This window comes from Phycodurus eques, chromosome 16 (assembly GCF_024500275.1).
Source record: "Phycodurus eques isolate BA_2022a chromosome 16, UOR_Pequ_1.1, whole genome shotgun sequence".
NCBI lineage: Eukaryota > Metazoa > Chordata > Actinopteri > Syngnathiformes > Syngnathidae > Phycodurus > Phycodurus eques.
Window position 1 is genome coordinate 14,708,491 of NC_084540.1, and position 17,193 is coordinate 14,725,683.

A 17,193-nucleotide genomic window follows, 5' to 3' on the forward strand; every position below is an offset into this window, starting at 1 on the left:
ACTCGCCTTGTAAGTCTATGGATAGTTTCTGCCTGTATCTCATTGAGGATGCAAGAATCTATCCGGGGTTATACTGCAATCCATCATCATACATCATACTTCTAAGGATGCTGCACAGGTTCTCAAAGTTTAGGTAATGGAATGGTGGCCACGCCACAAGTTTATTTCCCTACAGCTGCTATGGGTATAAAAATATACCACGTAAGCTTTATAAAGCAATTGTACATTTTGGAATGTGGGACAGTATGTTGTCTTGCATGACAATTATTTTACTGCACAAGGCACTTTCTTTATATACCACAGGGTGAAATATTCAGTTAAAAATTCCATATTTTGCAAAGGTCATTTTTATACCTTAAGGGGCCCATCATCTTCTGAACAAACCTATATGTTCTTTGAATCACAGACAAATTTAACAGTCCAATGATTTTCTTGGATCAGCTAGCATTTTCATTCCTTTCACAAGGCATTGGACTTTTCCATGCTTTTTAGTCAACAGAAAGACCCCTCTTTCCCTTATGCAATAAAAGTGGCTTAACTTGGAATAACCCTATTTTCTTTAACTTTAGCTTGTCTGAGAAATTAGCTAGTGTTCTGAAACAGGAGAAACGCACAAAACTTTCCCCAGGGGAAAAAAAAAAAAAAAAACTCTACTCCAAACTGAAGTCCTATGTGCATAATAACTGAGAACACAGTGTAATAGAAAACTTTTATTTTCCCCCTTTGAAAAAAATTTAAAAGGAGTACATCTGCAAATATCCCACCTGCACCAGTTAAACAAAAAGGGAGGTGAAACTCGGCAGTCTTGATATATTTAAAGTTATGAATCAGTTGTCTTCCCTAAGGTATGCGCCAAGCCCAGACTCCTTCAGTCAACCACAACATCAAATTTGATGTAATTAAATGGTCCACTATAAAATGAATATTTCTTTAAATGAAAAGAATAAAAAGGAAAAAAAACTTTTGAAGTCCAAAAAAAATTTGTGCACAGACCGCACAAAAACAAAAAATAAATTAAAATATCACGAGCATAAAAACAAAAGTAAAATAAAAATCTTCACACATCACAATATGCAAAGACCACCACCGGCCTCATTTCCTGCCTACCAAATAAGTGATGTCAGCATCTTGAGTGTTTTAGCAGCTTTAAATGAGCCATTGCAATTGTGCTACAAAAGTTCATACCAAAAATGCTTAATTGAGTTTAAAAAATAAAAAAAATTAAATTCATAAAGCTAACCAAAAAAACAGGGACAAAATGTGATGGAGTATTGTTTTCTTCACCATACAGTTATCTTATCAGAAGCTTGGTCTGTTAACTGGCAGGCAAACTTTGATATTGGCAGTGGCCACACAAATACTTCCCTTCCCTTCTATGCCTGACACATAACCTTAGGGTAGGGTTGGTGCAAAACAACATGTAAGCAGTACTCTCGTACACACCTTCATAGCGACACACCCTCAGGCTAAAAGCCATACACACTTCCAATATAACCGTCCACTATGGACAATGGCTAGAAGACAAAGCTGGATAAAAATCACTCTCTCCAGCTATCCAGTGCCAGGTAGAACTATTGGGATCAGTGTATTTCCAGGCATAATGTACACAGTTTCAACATGTGGAATTACATATCAGCTGGTAATATTTACTATTTGGAGCAAATGCTGGAACAGTACCCCATTAGTCCACATCGTTATACTACTGTCAACAAAGCTTTTAAGTGAGACTCCCTCCAAAAAGGGATGCATTAAAAAGGTCTAAAAGGAGTAACACTCATTGGAAAGCATGCAAGGTTTTTGACATCTTTGTAATGAAAGCCATTTGCCTCCACAAATGGATTAAAAGAAACAAAACAAAGTTTAACGCATGGCTACAGAGCTGCACTGGGACATGCAAAATACTGAAATAGTCCCTCTAAAATCTTCATTTTAGGACAAGCTAAATTATTATTACTATATTAAGACGCCTCAAGTATTACCTATCATTTTATCAATGCTTAAAATTATTTTACCATTCAAGACAGTCCTCGAATCCCTTATCACAAAGAACCCCTGAAGATCAGTTTATACTTTTAAATTCTAATTCTTACAAAAGAAAAAGTGCATTTATATCAGAACCTAGTTATTCTTGACGGCTTATTTCTTATTACATCCGTTTTGAAAGTTCTTAGAGAAACGAAGCAGCAGCAGAAGAATCCTTAACCTACCTACAGTATTTCAGCTCTTCCTAATAAGTATTAATCTACCTATAGTTCGTATTCACGCAACCTCCTTTGAACAACAGGGAAGCCAACTATTCGGGTAAATGTGGAAGGGGGACAAAAACAAAAAACAAGCAGCTTGATTGCTACAAATTATGGCAGCCTCCCTATTACAACTATATAAATCAGATATTCAACATGCATCACTTTAGAGGCGATCAGCTCAGAACTCAGCATAAATGTACAGATGATGAGAGGAATAGACCCAAATAGATGCACACCAAAGGGTTTATGCATTATTTCCTATAAAAAGGTGCAAATATTTAAGCAAATTTCCTGCATTATTACATAAAAGCATCTTTCGTTTAGCCTCTGCAAAGCCAAGAGGTGACTTATAATAGTAAAGTCACAAGCCCGTTTTAACACACTGATGTATGCATGTCAATACACTGACTATGTGCATTGGGAGATTTGGGACTATGGCACCCTATGCTGGTTCAGATAATTCATTTTAAATGTACCTATCGGACACCCCCTCCCCACAACACTATAGTGAAATAATCAAATTGAGGAGGGGAGAAGTCAAAGCCAGCCTCCTTTTTCCAACCAACCAACTAAAATCCCTGTGGTGCTATTGGTGAAAGCCACTTCTGAGCATGTTGGATTTTGCGAGGCGTGAAATCCAAGAGGTATATGTATATCCCTAAATTGACCCTCCCTCACCACCCTCCTCCCACCCTCCCACACAGAGACACAGGGCACAGGGAAAGGGAGGGAGGGGACCCTCTGCCAAGTGGAGTCCCGTCACATCCCTCCAGATCGTTCCTCCCTGCTGTGCTGGGCAGTGCAATGAGTCCCCTGGAAACCCTTCCCTATGTTAACCTGAAGAGACAGAAATTTTAAAAAAGCACATAAGAACTTGAAACGGTGCTGAAATGACATTGGTAGCATAAACATACAGACTGATGTCATAACATTCTGGATCACGAAACATGGAACAAAACGTATCATTGCTTTGTCAATGAGGTGGGTGTGTCATCTCCAGAAAGGCACGGTCTGGACTTCTGAGCCAAAGACAAACACTGGCATACACACCGAACAGCATCCAGTGTGGACTTGTTAGACGCCGTAGCATGCTGACAGACGCTCCTTCAACAATGGAGGGAACTGCTCTGAAAACTGCTGCCAGTTCTCTTGACCGACCTGGTCCTTGAAGCCATGCAGGATCTACGATGACAAAAAGGGATGGTGTTGGCGTATGGTCAATGCAGTTTCAAGCTACACAAGTTTGCACCCAGTGTCTATGATTAGCTCAAATGTTGAGATTAGTTTAAAAACATCTTTTGGCCAGCTGTACCGCACTTCTCAGATTAAAGTCATCCGCAGAGTGTGTCAGATTTCGAATGTCTTAGAAGTGATCATCACAGTGTGACCAGCCAGACCAAGACAGTTGGAAGCATTTCAACAATGTATCACCCACCTTATAAAACATGTCTCTCAGATCATCCTTTGGGTTGACCCAGGAGGCCACGGCATCACAAAAGAAAATGAAGTCCTGAACAGTAATAACTGTTAGTTTATCAAGGATAGTGCCTACTAGAGTAAACAGTTCATGGATCATATCAGCTCACCTGCACAACGCCGGCTGGGTTGACGCCAATCATTACGCAGATTCCGCGGAAGGCTGAATCTTTCTCTTCGTTATCCCTGATATTCCTCAGTGATGTGCACCTGGGAAGACATAAAATTCTGAATTAATTTAGTCGTGCCAGGTCTGCAAAATCATTACAGCATCTTACTCAACAAACATGGTCATGGACAACAATGTGTTAAAATAAGGGGGTACTTAAAATTATATTGAAGAAGCTGATGCTGTACAATTCGGTCTCCTGACCAACCACATTACTCATACAACTACACCAGAAAAAAACCTCCAACCTGCACATTAGACATTGCATTATCAGCACTCAATCATGTTTTCGGTATGAGGGTGTGCACTTGAGCAGAGCAGATCTGAATACAGATCCGAATGCTTCAGTGTGCGCAAATTTGATTTAACAGAACTCATTGAAAATTCATGAACCGCAAACATGATTTTGGTGAATTAATGAGAACCTAAGAAAAGGAAGAGACACGCTTGGGAATACAAGGGTTAAAGATGGAGGAACAAGTCCGTAATTTACAGTTGATCTACCAACGATTTATGGCCCATGGGATGTCAAACAAACCTTAAACAAAAACAGTGACCCGTGCTGTGCATAGAAAAATAATCTGAAGTGAAAAATTATTCTGACTCACCATGGCCTAATGAAATGTTGAAGCTGTGGTGCCACTTCCTGAGGACAGACATAACCCAGTCTTCCTATTGTAATGGCTGCACATGAAGGACAAACATATTGAGAACATCATTGCTTTAAATTGGGGGGGGGGGGACATGGATGAGGTACTTGATGAATGTGCTTACCCGTGTTTTCCAACAAGGTCTTTGGGGTCTTGGGTCCATTAATGATCTCCACCAGGTGTGGCAAAACCACTCCAACATAAAGCTGCATCTCTGCACCTAGAGAAACAAACAACAAAAGCATATCACCAATCCAGAGAGAGTTTGCAAAGAAAGCAACAAACTTATTCCTACAGAAGTTATTCTACAACAAAGGAAGTGCTGCAAGTGACAGACCGACAATGTAGCAATGAGGAAAATTTGAGTATAATAAGGAGTTACAAAATCTGCATATGTACAGATCTGCTGCATTGGGTTTAGAGCTAGTGATTTCCTGAAGCTAATTCAGAGCTGATCGTATCCTCAATACCGTGAAGGTCTCGAATATCTGGATCAGAAAATATAGGAACAAAATGTATCATTTTATTGTCAATGAGCTGGGATTTTCATCATGTTCAGATATTGAGACCTTGTTTTCAGCAAGACAGTCATTTTTAATTTAAACAGAGGATGTTGTCAACAACTTCCTCATCATCTACTCACCCATTTGCATGGCAATTTCCCCAATGGCCCAGGTAGCGTTGTTACACACCGAAATAAACTCTGGGTTGAGATTGAGTCCAAGAATGGGCATGAACTCAGCTGGAGAGAAAACATGAAACAAAATGGTTATAAGATACATACTACGGTGGTGTCATGAGTTCTGAAAAAACACTCACCAATGCAGGGCTTAACGTGCAGGAAGCAGACCTTTGTTAAATCTCCTAATAGAGCAAAGGAGCTTTGCCTCACTTCAGGCATTGCATCCTGCACACAAACAAATATCTCAAGAGTTCTTCTAAAAAGCTGCATCAATGTTTATCCAATTGGAGAATCCAATAAACAAACAACACTTGGGGCAAAAACCAAAAACACTTGCCCGTACCTGCATGCACTGGAAAAGCAGCGTCATGATATTGGACCGGGCCACAAGCTGCTCCACATGACTTCCCAAACCCTCAGCCAGCCCACTGAGCAGATCCAGGGCCACAATCATGAAATCCTTTTCAGGAGACTCATACTGGTCTGGGTGCTGGTTAAACATCTGAAAAGGTTGCATTTCCCTATATTTGTCTAAACTGAACAAGCACAAAAAAAAAAAAAAAAAGAATTTCCAGCACATTTGGTCTCTCACCATAGCCTGAGCTAAAGTCTTCTGGACCAGTGTGACACAGCGCTGGTAGACAGGTTCACAGTAAGGCAGGAACCCACTCTGCAGTGCAGTGGCGATTGAAGACAAACACTGAGAGAAAAGGAAGCATAGACAGAACATGTCATGTCTTTTCAAGCTTTACTCTGTTGTCAAAATCCCAATGGAGAAGACATTTTTTACAGGAGAGACTGTTCAATGCAGTAATTGCTCTTTTTAGATAAACATTGTGGTCCAAATAAAAATAAATAACTATAGGAAAATGTAGATTCCATTTAATATTGTAGATTTGATTTAATATTTACCTCCAAGAGAGGAAAAAGATCCTTGTCCTCATCTTTGAGCTCATTCCACTTTGCAATAAGAGGGGGCATCAGCTTTTGAATGTACTCCTAAGAAACAGCACACAAATTGAAAGCTTTTTTATGACACCAAAATCAATGAGAGCCAACAATAATGTTGAAATGAAAACATCTGGTAAAACCAAAATACTTACAGGCTGATTAAGGTGGTGACCCACCGAGTCTGCCAGAGTTCCAATGGCATCATAGAGGATGAGGAGATTCTTGTGCTGGTACTTTCCAAAGGCAAAGACCAGCGTATCCAAGATGAAGCTCAAATATGGTACAAGCTCTGTGCATGCCTCCTCTTCTAAGGTGGCAAACGCGCTGCAGTGGAAAACATATGGAGAACAACAACCATGACTAATCAAATCTATGGCACATAAATGACTACAAGTCAACAAATTATTTCATAAAATAATTGTGTGGATCAGAAAAAACATATGGGAACAACATGTATCATTGTTATTCAATGAGCTGGGTGTGTCGTCATTTCCACATAAGTAAGCAAAGATAGAGGAGCTCACCTGCAGGCAGCTTCTTGAACCCTCTTGTTTGCATCAAGGATGCACTTCAGAAGCTCTGTCATGAGGGGCTTGAGGTAGGAGTCGGAGGGCTGGGAGACTACCCAATGTGCGTAACGACTAAGGGTCCAGCAGGCAATGGAGCGCACCAGGGCCTTCTTGTCACTTAGACATTGGATAAGGTGAGGAATGAGCTCTGGCAGGTAGGGAACCATGCCCTGCATGCAGCCTGTGGCGCAAAGAAAGTAATTATATGTAGTATGTATTTTCCTTTGTGGATCATTGGCAATCAAAGATCATCAGGTCTTACCCTCAGCAATCGCGCCTAATACGAGGATGCCAGACTCCTTAACAACCCAATCGGGATGGAAGAGCAGGCCTTTCAGAAGTGGCAGCAGGTGGGGCAGCAGGTCATCTCGAAACACGTTGGCAAGAATGTCCAGTGTTGCTGCTGAACACTTTCCTGTGCATCGAAATCAATTCGTCAAATCATTCTTCTAAGTCAATTGAGGCCAATTTGTATTTTCATTGCCACGGGGAATCAGCGTTCATAGATCCTTCAATAAATTATCAGGTAAATACATTTGTGAACTTGATCCTAATCAGTACTCAAAAAAATATAGCTGTGTCAGCATAGGAGACCAGCATCTGTCAATCAAACAAGCTTAACACCTCCTCTGAAGCAAGCAAAGTTGCGAGAATGAAGACTTACTGTTGACTTAAGCAGAGGACAGACATAGCAGGTACCAATAAAGAAAACCAAGATGTACATATGTACAGATATGCTGCATCGGATTTAGCGCTAGTGCTTACACAGGTAATTTCCAAAAGATGCTAATTAGGTCCACAACTATTATTTTACAATTATTTTAATAAGATACCGTGAAGACTGGGAGCCGAAAAGGACCAGTTTGCAGAAAAGCTATGCACGTGAAGATCATACTGGTGAGACAATTGCACAAGGACTTAAAGAGGCCTTAAATTCTAGGAAGCTGGATGAGAATAATTAGGTTAGGTTGCTACAGTGGCTTCTCTTATTTTGAGATCATATTTTGAAATACCTTCAGGGAAAAGTAATGCGTTGCATTGTGATGTTTATAATAGTTAAATAAACCTTTATATTGCAAATCAATTTGGTCTAGTTTTATACATTCATAAACTTTAATATATCGAGTCATATCGAATATCGACAATAGGAAGAAAAAAAATAATTTAGGCCATATCGTCCAGCATTATACGAAGGGACAAACATACTGATATGGTAGGTGTTTTAGCATGTGAACACAGACTCGTTAGTCAAGCAGCTTAACACCTGCTATAAAGCAACCAGTTGGCAGAATGCTGACCGTTTGTTGTACTTATTTCACTTTCCACCATTCTGTGTTGTAGAGACATACACACTGTACAAATGTTTTTTTTTTGTAATTGTCTTGCACCAAACTTTACTCTCAAAATGTTCACTGTTTTGATTTGAACTGAAGCAAATAACGAGTTGGGTGTGAATTCCAAAATCCATTATACTGCCATTGCTTCTCGGTTGCCACTACACAACACAATCTCACTTATACTAACGACTGATCAAGTTCCAAAACTCAAAAAGAAATTATTAACTCATGGTAAATACCTTCCATGTTTGCCTACATGTATAAAACAAGACAAAACAGTATTTCTACTCACGCAGGTTCCAGTTCGACAGTGTGTCATCGTCGTCTTCGAGGTCGTCGCTCTCCCCTCCCTCTAAGCCTTCATGCTGCAAGGTGACAGTGCGCGACTTGTGGAAACGTGGCTTGATGTCCTGATCGCTGTCTGGTACGGCCTCATCTTCCTCCACATCTCCCTGTTCAAAACATACATGCATGTGAGACACCTTTCCAACTCAGCCTTTGGGTTGAATTATATTAGCTGCTGACATTTTTATTACAAAACACTGTCCAGTTCTTTAACAGAACAAGAAAACAACTCACCTTCAACAGTATAATGTCTATCTCTGAATACTTCATCCCATTTACCAAGATAGGAATCAGTCTATTTGAGGAGGATGTGGGGGAAAAAAAGTTAATAAATTTGGGTCCAATATACAATAAATGTTGGCAATGTGTAAAAAGACTGGCTACTCACTGCACCAGGTGTCCTGATAGCACCACGTCACAGATGGGCTGCTCTGCTAGTGTCAACCAAAACTCACAGGCTTCCAGAGCTACGTTCTCATCAGTGTCCTGCGTGCGCTGCAGCATGTACTGCAGGAGGAGAGATAAAACATGTTGGCGACTAATGTACCGTCCCTTAAACAAGCTTTTGGCTCAGAGCTGCAGCAAATCTGGATCAGTAGTTTAGGAACTTAAGGTATCATTATGAATCAATGAGCTGGGTTTATCATCATGTCCAGGTTAGAGACTTAAGGTTTATAAGATGCTGACTTGGATGTGGAAAAATTAGTTAGCTCTCCACATCCAAACCAATCATGTTTAAATAAGCAGATTTATTACCTGGACGATGCTGTGCATGTGGGGGATAAGCCGATCGATCCGGACCTCCAGAAGCGTGACCAAAGCCCGGCAAACATTCTTTCTGACCTCAGAATCCTCGTCAGCTGCCAGCGAAAAGAGGCTCTAGAGGGGTGAAATTCTACATTTAAGAAAGGAGTACAGAAAAGCAGGCTACAACCAAGCAAGTAGCAAGTTACATCTGCCCCCCTGCCCCAAAAAAACAACCAACCGTATTTTCACGACCATAAGGCGCACTTAAAAGTCTTAAATTTTCTCCAAAACAGACGGGCGCCTTATTATGCGGCGCGCCTTATGTGTCCACAGAGTTCCAAAATCTGTAAATGTTGTTGTGTGACTTCAATGAGCGCTCCGCTTGACTGACTGGGAGCATTTCCTTCCTACTGCTTATATAGAGGAAAGGCGGACGTGACTGAGTACAGCATGCGGACGTAATGGGGGAAAAGGGTGCGTGTGAAGGAGGACGCTAAAGGCACACCCCCAGTAGGTATATAGCGCCGGCATATGCATTGTGCAAAACAACATTGGTTTGGCTAAGGACCCCCGAGAATGGCACCTACTAAGAGACACGCTTTTACGAAGCACAGTTTAAATTGTTTTCAGTTACGCGGAGGAGCATGGGAATCGAGCAGCCGTGAGAGAATTCAAGATCAACGAATCCATGGTTCGCAAGTGGAGGAAGCAGGAAAACGACCTTCGCCAAGTCCAGAAGGCGAAGCGGAGTTTCTGCAGAAACGAGACAAGGTGGCCCGAGTTGGAAGACCAACTCGAGCAATGGAGTAATGAGCAAAGAACAGCCGGGGGAAGCGTCTCTACAGTCACCAGTCGACTGGGGGCAATAACGCTTGCAGAAGAAATGAAAATTGAATATTTTCAAGGAGGTCCGTCTTGGTGCTTTCGTTTTATGAAACGGTGCCATCTATCCATCCGGGCAAGGACTACCGTGGCGCAGCAACTTCCGGCAGATTACAAGGAAAAGCTGGCCATCTTCCGCTCCTACTGCAGTAAAAAGATTGCCGACAAACACATCCAGCCCAACCACATCAGCAACATGGACGAGGTGCCTCGCACTTTCGACATCCCGGTGAACCACGCTGTAGGAGGAGACCACAACGGTAGCGATACGCACAACGTGGCACGAGAAGTCGGCTTTTACTCTTGTGCTTGGTTGCCATGGTAATGGACAGAAACTGCCACCTTTGGTGATTTTTAAGAGGAAGATGCTGCCTAAAGTTTCCAGCCAAAGTCATCATTAAGGCCAATCAAACGGGCTGGATGGACGAGGAGAAAATGAGAGAGTGGCTGAGTGAGGTGTATGTAATGAGATGGGATGTTTTTTTTCCACGCGTCACCGTCCCTGTTGATCTGTGACTCCATGCGCACCCATCTCACAGGTTGAAAAACCAAGTGCAACTAAGACTGCGAGGCAACGCTGGGCGAGTTACGCCACCATATGTGAATGGATTGTGGATGCTTGGGCTAACGTAGCTTTGACTGTTGTCCGAGCTTTCGCGAAAGCTGGCATCATTGCTGAACAGCACCCTGGCAACGAGACTGACTGACAATGACGAGAGGGAACCCGGCGTGTTTGTTGGAGAACTTGCCCAGCTGTTCATTTCGGATACAGAAGATGAGGCCTTTGATGGATTTGTGGATGAGGATTGACAAAAAAAAAAATGAGTACATTGTTAAATACTTCAATAAAGTACAACCAAACTCAGTTTTGCTCCCACTGCCTTTTTAAAAACATTGTTTTAGCATGCATGCATGCTACCGTATGTTTTAAGCTAGCATATGTTTTACCATGCCTGCGCCCAATAATATGGTGCGCCTTATGTACGTGTTAAATACAGAAATAGGCCCCGTAACTGAGACTGCGCCTTTTAATGCGGTGCGCCCCATGGTCGTGAAAATACGGTAGCTGATTTACTTTAGTATCCAAACACCAACCTCTATGAATGTGTCAATGTTGTCCATTAGGGCCTGTGCTCTGCAATCGATGAACTGGTTCACACAGGCTATGGCATGGGACCTACGTAGACCATGGAATTAATCAGAATAAAGTGTATACAATGAGTAACTACTAGTGAGGGCGATAGAAAGACAACTTTTAAATTGTTAAACTATGAAAATAGCAGAGTTTAAACTGTGACAACAGCAGCATAGTTTAATCTTCCAGACCTTTAAGTATTTTTGGCTTGCAAAAACTAAACTGAAAGCACAGAAGAATAATTGTATACTGTACTTCCCTAGCATGTATTAACAAGGCATCAGTCAATAGAGTGATTCTCCTCCTGTCCTGTACCTAATTTTTGGATTGCAATGTTTGAAGAACTGAAGGATTTTTGGTATCATGATATTGAGCGGTCTGTCCAAAGCGTCGCTGTCCAGCAACTTTGACGAGTCTTCGCAGATCTTCTGCAGTGCTCCAAATGAGCCCTGAGACACGGACACACACAGAGAGGCTGTCAAATCAAACGCAAACATACAAGGACACAGAGAAGAAAATGAGGTTGCGTGAGAAGATAAAACGGTAATGTAGCAAAAGCACAGAATGTGCAAACATAAGAAATGATTCAATATAGTTAAGAGGTTCAGACATATAGAAGAACCTCACATTTCGAAAGCCCTGAAGGGATGCATGAGTTATTAGTACACTAAGGTTGTAATTTGCAGTGGTTGGCTTTTTCCCCCCTACACTTGTATGACAGTTTCATGATGAATGAAGTGTAAAGGTTTTTTTCACTTCCTTAAATACTATCAATGGATGAGTAGCTCCATAATTTGTTACACAATGTTCAACTTATACTTGCATGCCAGTTAGGAATGTAAAAAGGTACTTAAAATGTTGGCTGTACATTAAAAAGGGCATTGATAACAGATTTACCCTGGAACAATATCTCCATTTCCATAGTTTCCTGTGTGTGCTTTTTTTTATTTCAAGTGAGAAATCAAGCCATTGATGTATTTTTTTAATTTAATGTCAATTCAACATCTTAAAAGGAAATATTTTCTTGAAGATGTACCTCGCACGTGTTATAGTCCTCCGAGTTGAGCAGGTTGCAGAGCTGAGGCAGGAGCTCAGGCCATGACTGCAGCTCTCCCTTGGAGGAAATAGTTGTGATCAGGATGCCTAAAAAAACAGGAGACAAGACTTCAGTCAGAAGCGGAAAGATGATGACCACATTCATAACGGGCTGGCAGCGGCTCTGGATCAGACAATACGAATATGAACACCTTCACAGCCAGTCAGGTGATTATATGCATCACCTCCAAAGGCACAAGGCGCCAAACAGTGTGATTACTTGAGTGGATTAAAACTTACCAATGGTGGCACGGATGAGGGGTGAGGGGTCGCCAATGTTGTTGACACATTCCTGCTTAATGAAATCGGCAACAGTTGGTGGGAAGCTCTGGTAATGGGCCTTAACATTGTTCTTTAGTATCAGACCACTGAGAGAGCGAGTCGGCTCGTCTGTAAAGTAAGAAGCAAGGTTTTGAGTGTTGGGACACAACGTGAAGGTTTAAGTACCAGGACTGGGCGTTCAATTTGAGTTTGTCAAGACAATTATTTTTAGCTAGTTTACAAAAGTCAGTTACCAACTTGATTTCCTTTATAGTGATTTGATCGCTATATTCAGCGACTTTTCTTCTAGTGGCTATTTCAAAAAAGGGACTAGCCAGTTTAATTACAGCTAAGAAACTGACAATATGAGCAAAATCATTTTCACGTTCTTTTACATATGAAAGAAATTAGGACTTTGGAAGGCAATCTCAGAATCACTGGCATTTAACATTTCCAAAGACATGGTGCCCATTCATATATTGCAAAAACTGTGATTTATCGACATGTTGAAACCTTGACAGACTGGGCTTCCAAACCACAAACATTTTGCAGGTCACTTTGCCTCACCCAAAAGACGACAGAGCTGGAGGGGGTGTGTCGTTACTCTTGGACAACACACACGGAGCAGCCGAGCCATGCAGTTTGACGGTTCATTTAAATTGTTGAGAATTAAAATGCTTATTTAAGATTGTGTTTACTTTTAGTACAAGTGTTAATTCTTTAGGACGTTATCCTGAGAGGAAGCACTTTTTCCATTTACCTGCAAAGAAAAATCTATTTCTGTTATTTCTAAAGTCATTCTTGAGGGAAATATGTTTGGGGGGGGGGAAACATTGGTATTCGGAGAAATCTGATAAAAAGTAAGACTTGATTTTAATAATGTCACCGATTTGCTTTGAGTGGTCAGCTATCCACTCCAAAAATAGGATTGCAGGAAATTACTAAAACCATAACGCAACGAGGGCAGCAAGACAGGGATTGTAGAGTAGAATAAGGATAATGCAAACCGTTAGCATGGACATACTCAACCAATGAATGACTAGTAGTGATTTACGCCACCCATACAGCTTGGCACCCCAAATGACCAAAAACTATCATGTTGCACCAGGTTTTGCCAATGAAAAAGTGTCAATAGCAAATAGGGCTGCCACAAACAATTATTTTGAGCGTCGACTAGTCACAGTTTTGCCAATGAAAAAGTGTCAATAGCAAATAGGGCTGCCACAAACAATTATTTTGAGCGTCGACTAGTCACAGATTATTTTAGCGATTAGTCGACTAATCAGATATGTAAAATGCAGATCACACACCAGCAAGCAGTCGACAACCATCATTAGCTTGATGATGTTTTTAAGGTATTTGCAAACGATAATAGTAACATTGACACAACATTTAACTTTTAATAAATTTTGCAGCTTCTACCAGCAATCCTGACATGTTATATGATTAAAATTAAAATGAAGGCGATACTATGGCCTTTAACATTGTAACTGTAAAGGTTTAGTGCACTTTTAAAATGGAACCAAAAACTATGCACAATGTCGTACCATCACTACACGGGAACAGGCAATAACCTTTCATAGGGAAGTATTTTTTGGGGTTCTTTTTTCAAATGCTTTATATTAAAGGAGCACATGCTTTAAAATTGACAAAAAGAAGTAATAAGAATACTTTGATGGGAACACTGCCCCCGCCAACATGGCCACCAGGTAGGCACGTCACTAGCCAGCCGGGTACACCGTATTCATCATCTATTCATACGGTTATAAGCAGTCGCCCATTGGGGTATGACTGTGTGGGTGAATGAAAGGCCTTGGGCACTGTGATGGTGTAGATAAAGGGCTATATAAGTTCAGTCCATTTACCATAACATTAGCAGCCCTCTAAAATACCCAAGATGCCTATTCCCCTTCACCAGAAGCTGAATTAGCCACAACCTGCTTCCTTTTTAGATGCTTGTGTATCACTGTTGTGCTGTCATTAAAGGCAAGTTCTGTCTCAGGTTTTGCGTCACATTCGTCCTCAGTATTTTTGGTGAAATGCGCAAACTTTCGGTCTCCATTGCTAACACCAATTAGCAATATTTCTTCTGGGTACGTCACCGGCACATGTGGGTCAAGGGCAGAAGACCGGCAATTAGCCGTGACGCCGGCACTTTTGAGAGAAAAACAAAGCTTCAAAAAAAAAAAAAACGTAAATTTTTAAATTGGCAACAATGTTGATCGTTGACATACTTGTGACTTGTTGACTAATCTTGGCAGCACTAAAAGCCAAAGGGAGCCAAGTTGGTACTTTGCAGTGGCAATTGGTGACAAGTTTCATTTCAAGATTAAACAGAAATCTTAGAAACTACAATACATCATCTCACAGCAGTGGTACAAAAAGAGATTAACATTCACAACCGTATGCTTACCTTCAGTTTTGAGTCTCGTAAGGACAAATATAAGATAATTGTTGAAGTCGGGAAACTGGTTCAGTTGTTCAAGTTTCTACATTTGTGGTCAAGGATATTTTCATTTCATTCATAACCATTGCAAGCATGTTCCATATTGAGTAATGGCAATTTTTCAGTGAAGTCATATTTTCCATCATCCTATGCAGACAAACTTCTCCAAACAATTTCCAACATACAAATCCAAAATGATTACCAAATAGTGTGTAGTTAGATAAATTGAGCAAAAGCCTTTCTAAACATTAAGCAATTTTTACTTCCAGAACTTCCTATTACAAACTCAGGATACTTGTTGGACGGCTCTCTGTGTTGCTGTGTCTGGTGACTGTGAGTCCTTAAGCAGCTGGAGGACCTGCTGGAGTCCCTGGTCATCTGGCTGCCACTCCATCCTGTGGACATGCATTAAATATTTTTGTGTCATACAGTACTTGCAATACATAGGGGAGGGGACAGTGAACAATTGGTCTTTGGATCAGACAGTATGAATACAAAGACCATCAGTGAGAGTCAGTTGTATTTTATGCATCATCTCCAAAAAAAGAGAAGTCATGTTAGAAACATTGGTGGGTAATAATGAAGTACAAATAACTTTGTTGGAAGGGGCATTAACGAAGATTGCAACAGATTTGGGCAAGCACGACAACCCCCTATTCATGGCATTAAGAAAATTTATGTCGGCTACAATAATTATTCATGGAGAATACATTGCCTTGTCCCAGCCAGTTTTGTTTTTTTATGCTAAGTTATCAGAACGGGCAGTGTTTATAATTTGACAGTAAAAAGAAAATGTTACTTTTGTACTTCTGCTTTTTTTAAACATCTGTATTTCTACTTAAGGACAGAGTGTGAATGCTTTTGCCACCTCTGGGTAAAACGCTTGCCTGCTGTAAAGATCACAACCATATTGCAGTCTTACGTGTGGCCTACTTAGAATAGGTAACTCGCTGCACGGCTCTCAAATCCCTTTGGGGACAGAGTAGAGGCCCGAAAAGAGCACATTAAACAACACGGGCGTTTAAAGTCTATGACCCAATTTAATCCGTCAAATTAATCCTGGCCCAACCCCCACACCACTTCGGGTCATGGAAGTACACTTAACCTACGAATGCGTGTACGTATAAAAGTAAATAGAGCGAAACACTAACAATGTAGTTCACGTGGACGTGGGGCTAAATTCTTTGCGTGGTGGTCCCGCGTTCTAATGGTTAGACTGACAAAGGATGAGGCTAAAAGTCTGCTAACTTTAGCAACGTTGCAGCACCGCCGTGTCCAATTCCATCAGTTACCTATACGGCTATTCACATAAATGGAACGGCACCGACAAATCTACTCACACGATAAAAACAAACGATTACGTCGATGGATTGTTCAACACCACAACAGGTTAACTATACAGAGATAGGATTCTGCTAACGAAATTGCCCTTCTAACTAGGCCCTGGTCGAACGTAAAGTTTCAAGGCATCGTGTTCACATGAGACGGGCACGAACAAAGGGCAATTACAACACTTTCCTGAACAACAAAGCCCAAACCTACTATTGCTAGGAATTAATAAACTCCAATCGTGTTACCAATCGAAGTCAAAGTCGTGATCTTTGCTAATAATAGTCACAAACTTGTTGAACACGTTGCGCAAGGTAATGCTAAAGCTAAAGCTAATACACGAGCTAAAGCAAAACGAAAACTTTACCAAACATTAATCCCCACCTTACACACTGAAGCAACGTGGTCATCGTAACACTTTAAAATGTCAGAGTACAAACCTTACGCTATAGTACGTACAATATTGACTTTTGGTTGTAATATTAATGCTGGGCCGCTCTTCCACCGTCCCTCGTAGCTGTTCTTCTTGTTCAAATGAGCACGCTGACTGAAACTGACTCCTGGCAGCTTCCGTTCTGCACATATTCATCTTCTCGCGAGATTACACAAGTACAATTATTATTATTCGCGTTGTTATATTATTAGATATACATACATTGTTCCAGACAGCTGATACTTGTCTTTAAACGATGGTTCTCAATACTTTTTACACAAAGTAGCCTACTGCCTCAACATATACTTACCACATTAATAACCAACCTGAAATACAGTAAATTAGTGGGCCAAGTGCTAATAAAAAAACGAGAGGTAAAAAAGTATACAGTATTTAGTATTGTAAGTCACTGCAAATTATGCCGTTCTAACAAAACCGTA

The 17,193-nt window shown here is 40.9% G+C and overlaps 1 protein-coding gene and 1 non-coding gene across 2 annotated transcripts; both read right to left on the bottom strand.

The window, feature by feature from the left end:
- Positions 1-697: 697 nt before the first annotated feature.
- LOC133414844 (transportin-2-like) lies at positions 698-16,861 on the bottom strand. Its single transcript, XM_061700515.1, has 25 exons — positions 16,780-16,861; positions 15,287-15,386; positions 14,959-15,034; positions 12,525-12,674; positions 12,226-12,332; positions 11,505-11,638; positions 11,150-11,231; positions 9,182-9,304; positions 8,814-8,932; positions 8,660-8,720; positions 8,373-8,532; positions 7,006-7,158; positions 6,699-6,924; positions 6,327-6,498; positions 6,136-6,222; positions 5,816-5,923; positions 5,567-5,725; positions 5,361-5,448; positions 5,185-5,283; positions 4,666-4,761; positions 4,500-4,575; positions 3,833-3,932; positions 3,682-3,756; positions 3,297-3,428; positions 698-3,083 (listed from the first exon to the last, which is right to left on the bottom strand). The coding sequence occupies exons 2-24, from the start codon at positions 15,383-15,385 to the stop codon at positions 3,321-3,323; spliced, it is 2,658 nt and encodes an 885-aa protein (XP_061556499.1). The 5' UTR covers position 15,386; positions 16,780-16,861; the 3' UTR covers positions 698-3,083; positions 3,297-3,320.
- Positions 15,465-15,532, bottom strand: LOC133415529 (small nucleolar RNA SNORD41). The gene has a single exon (XR_009770145.1). It is a non-coding gene; the product is annotated as a small nucleolar RNA SNORD41 (small nucleolar RNA).
- Positions 16,862-17,193: the final 332 nt, after the last annotated feature.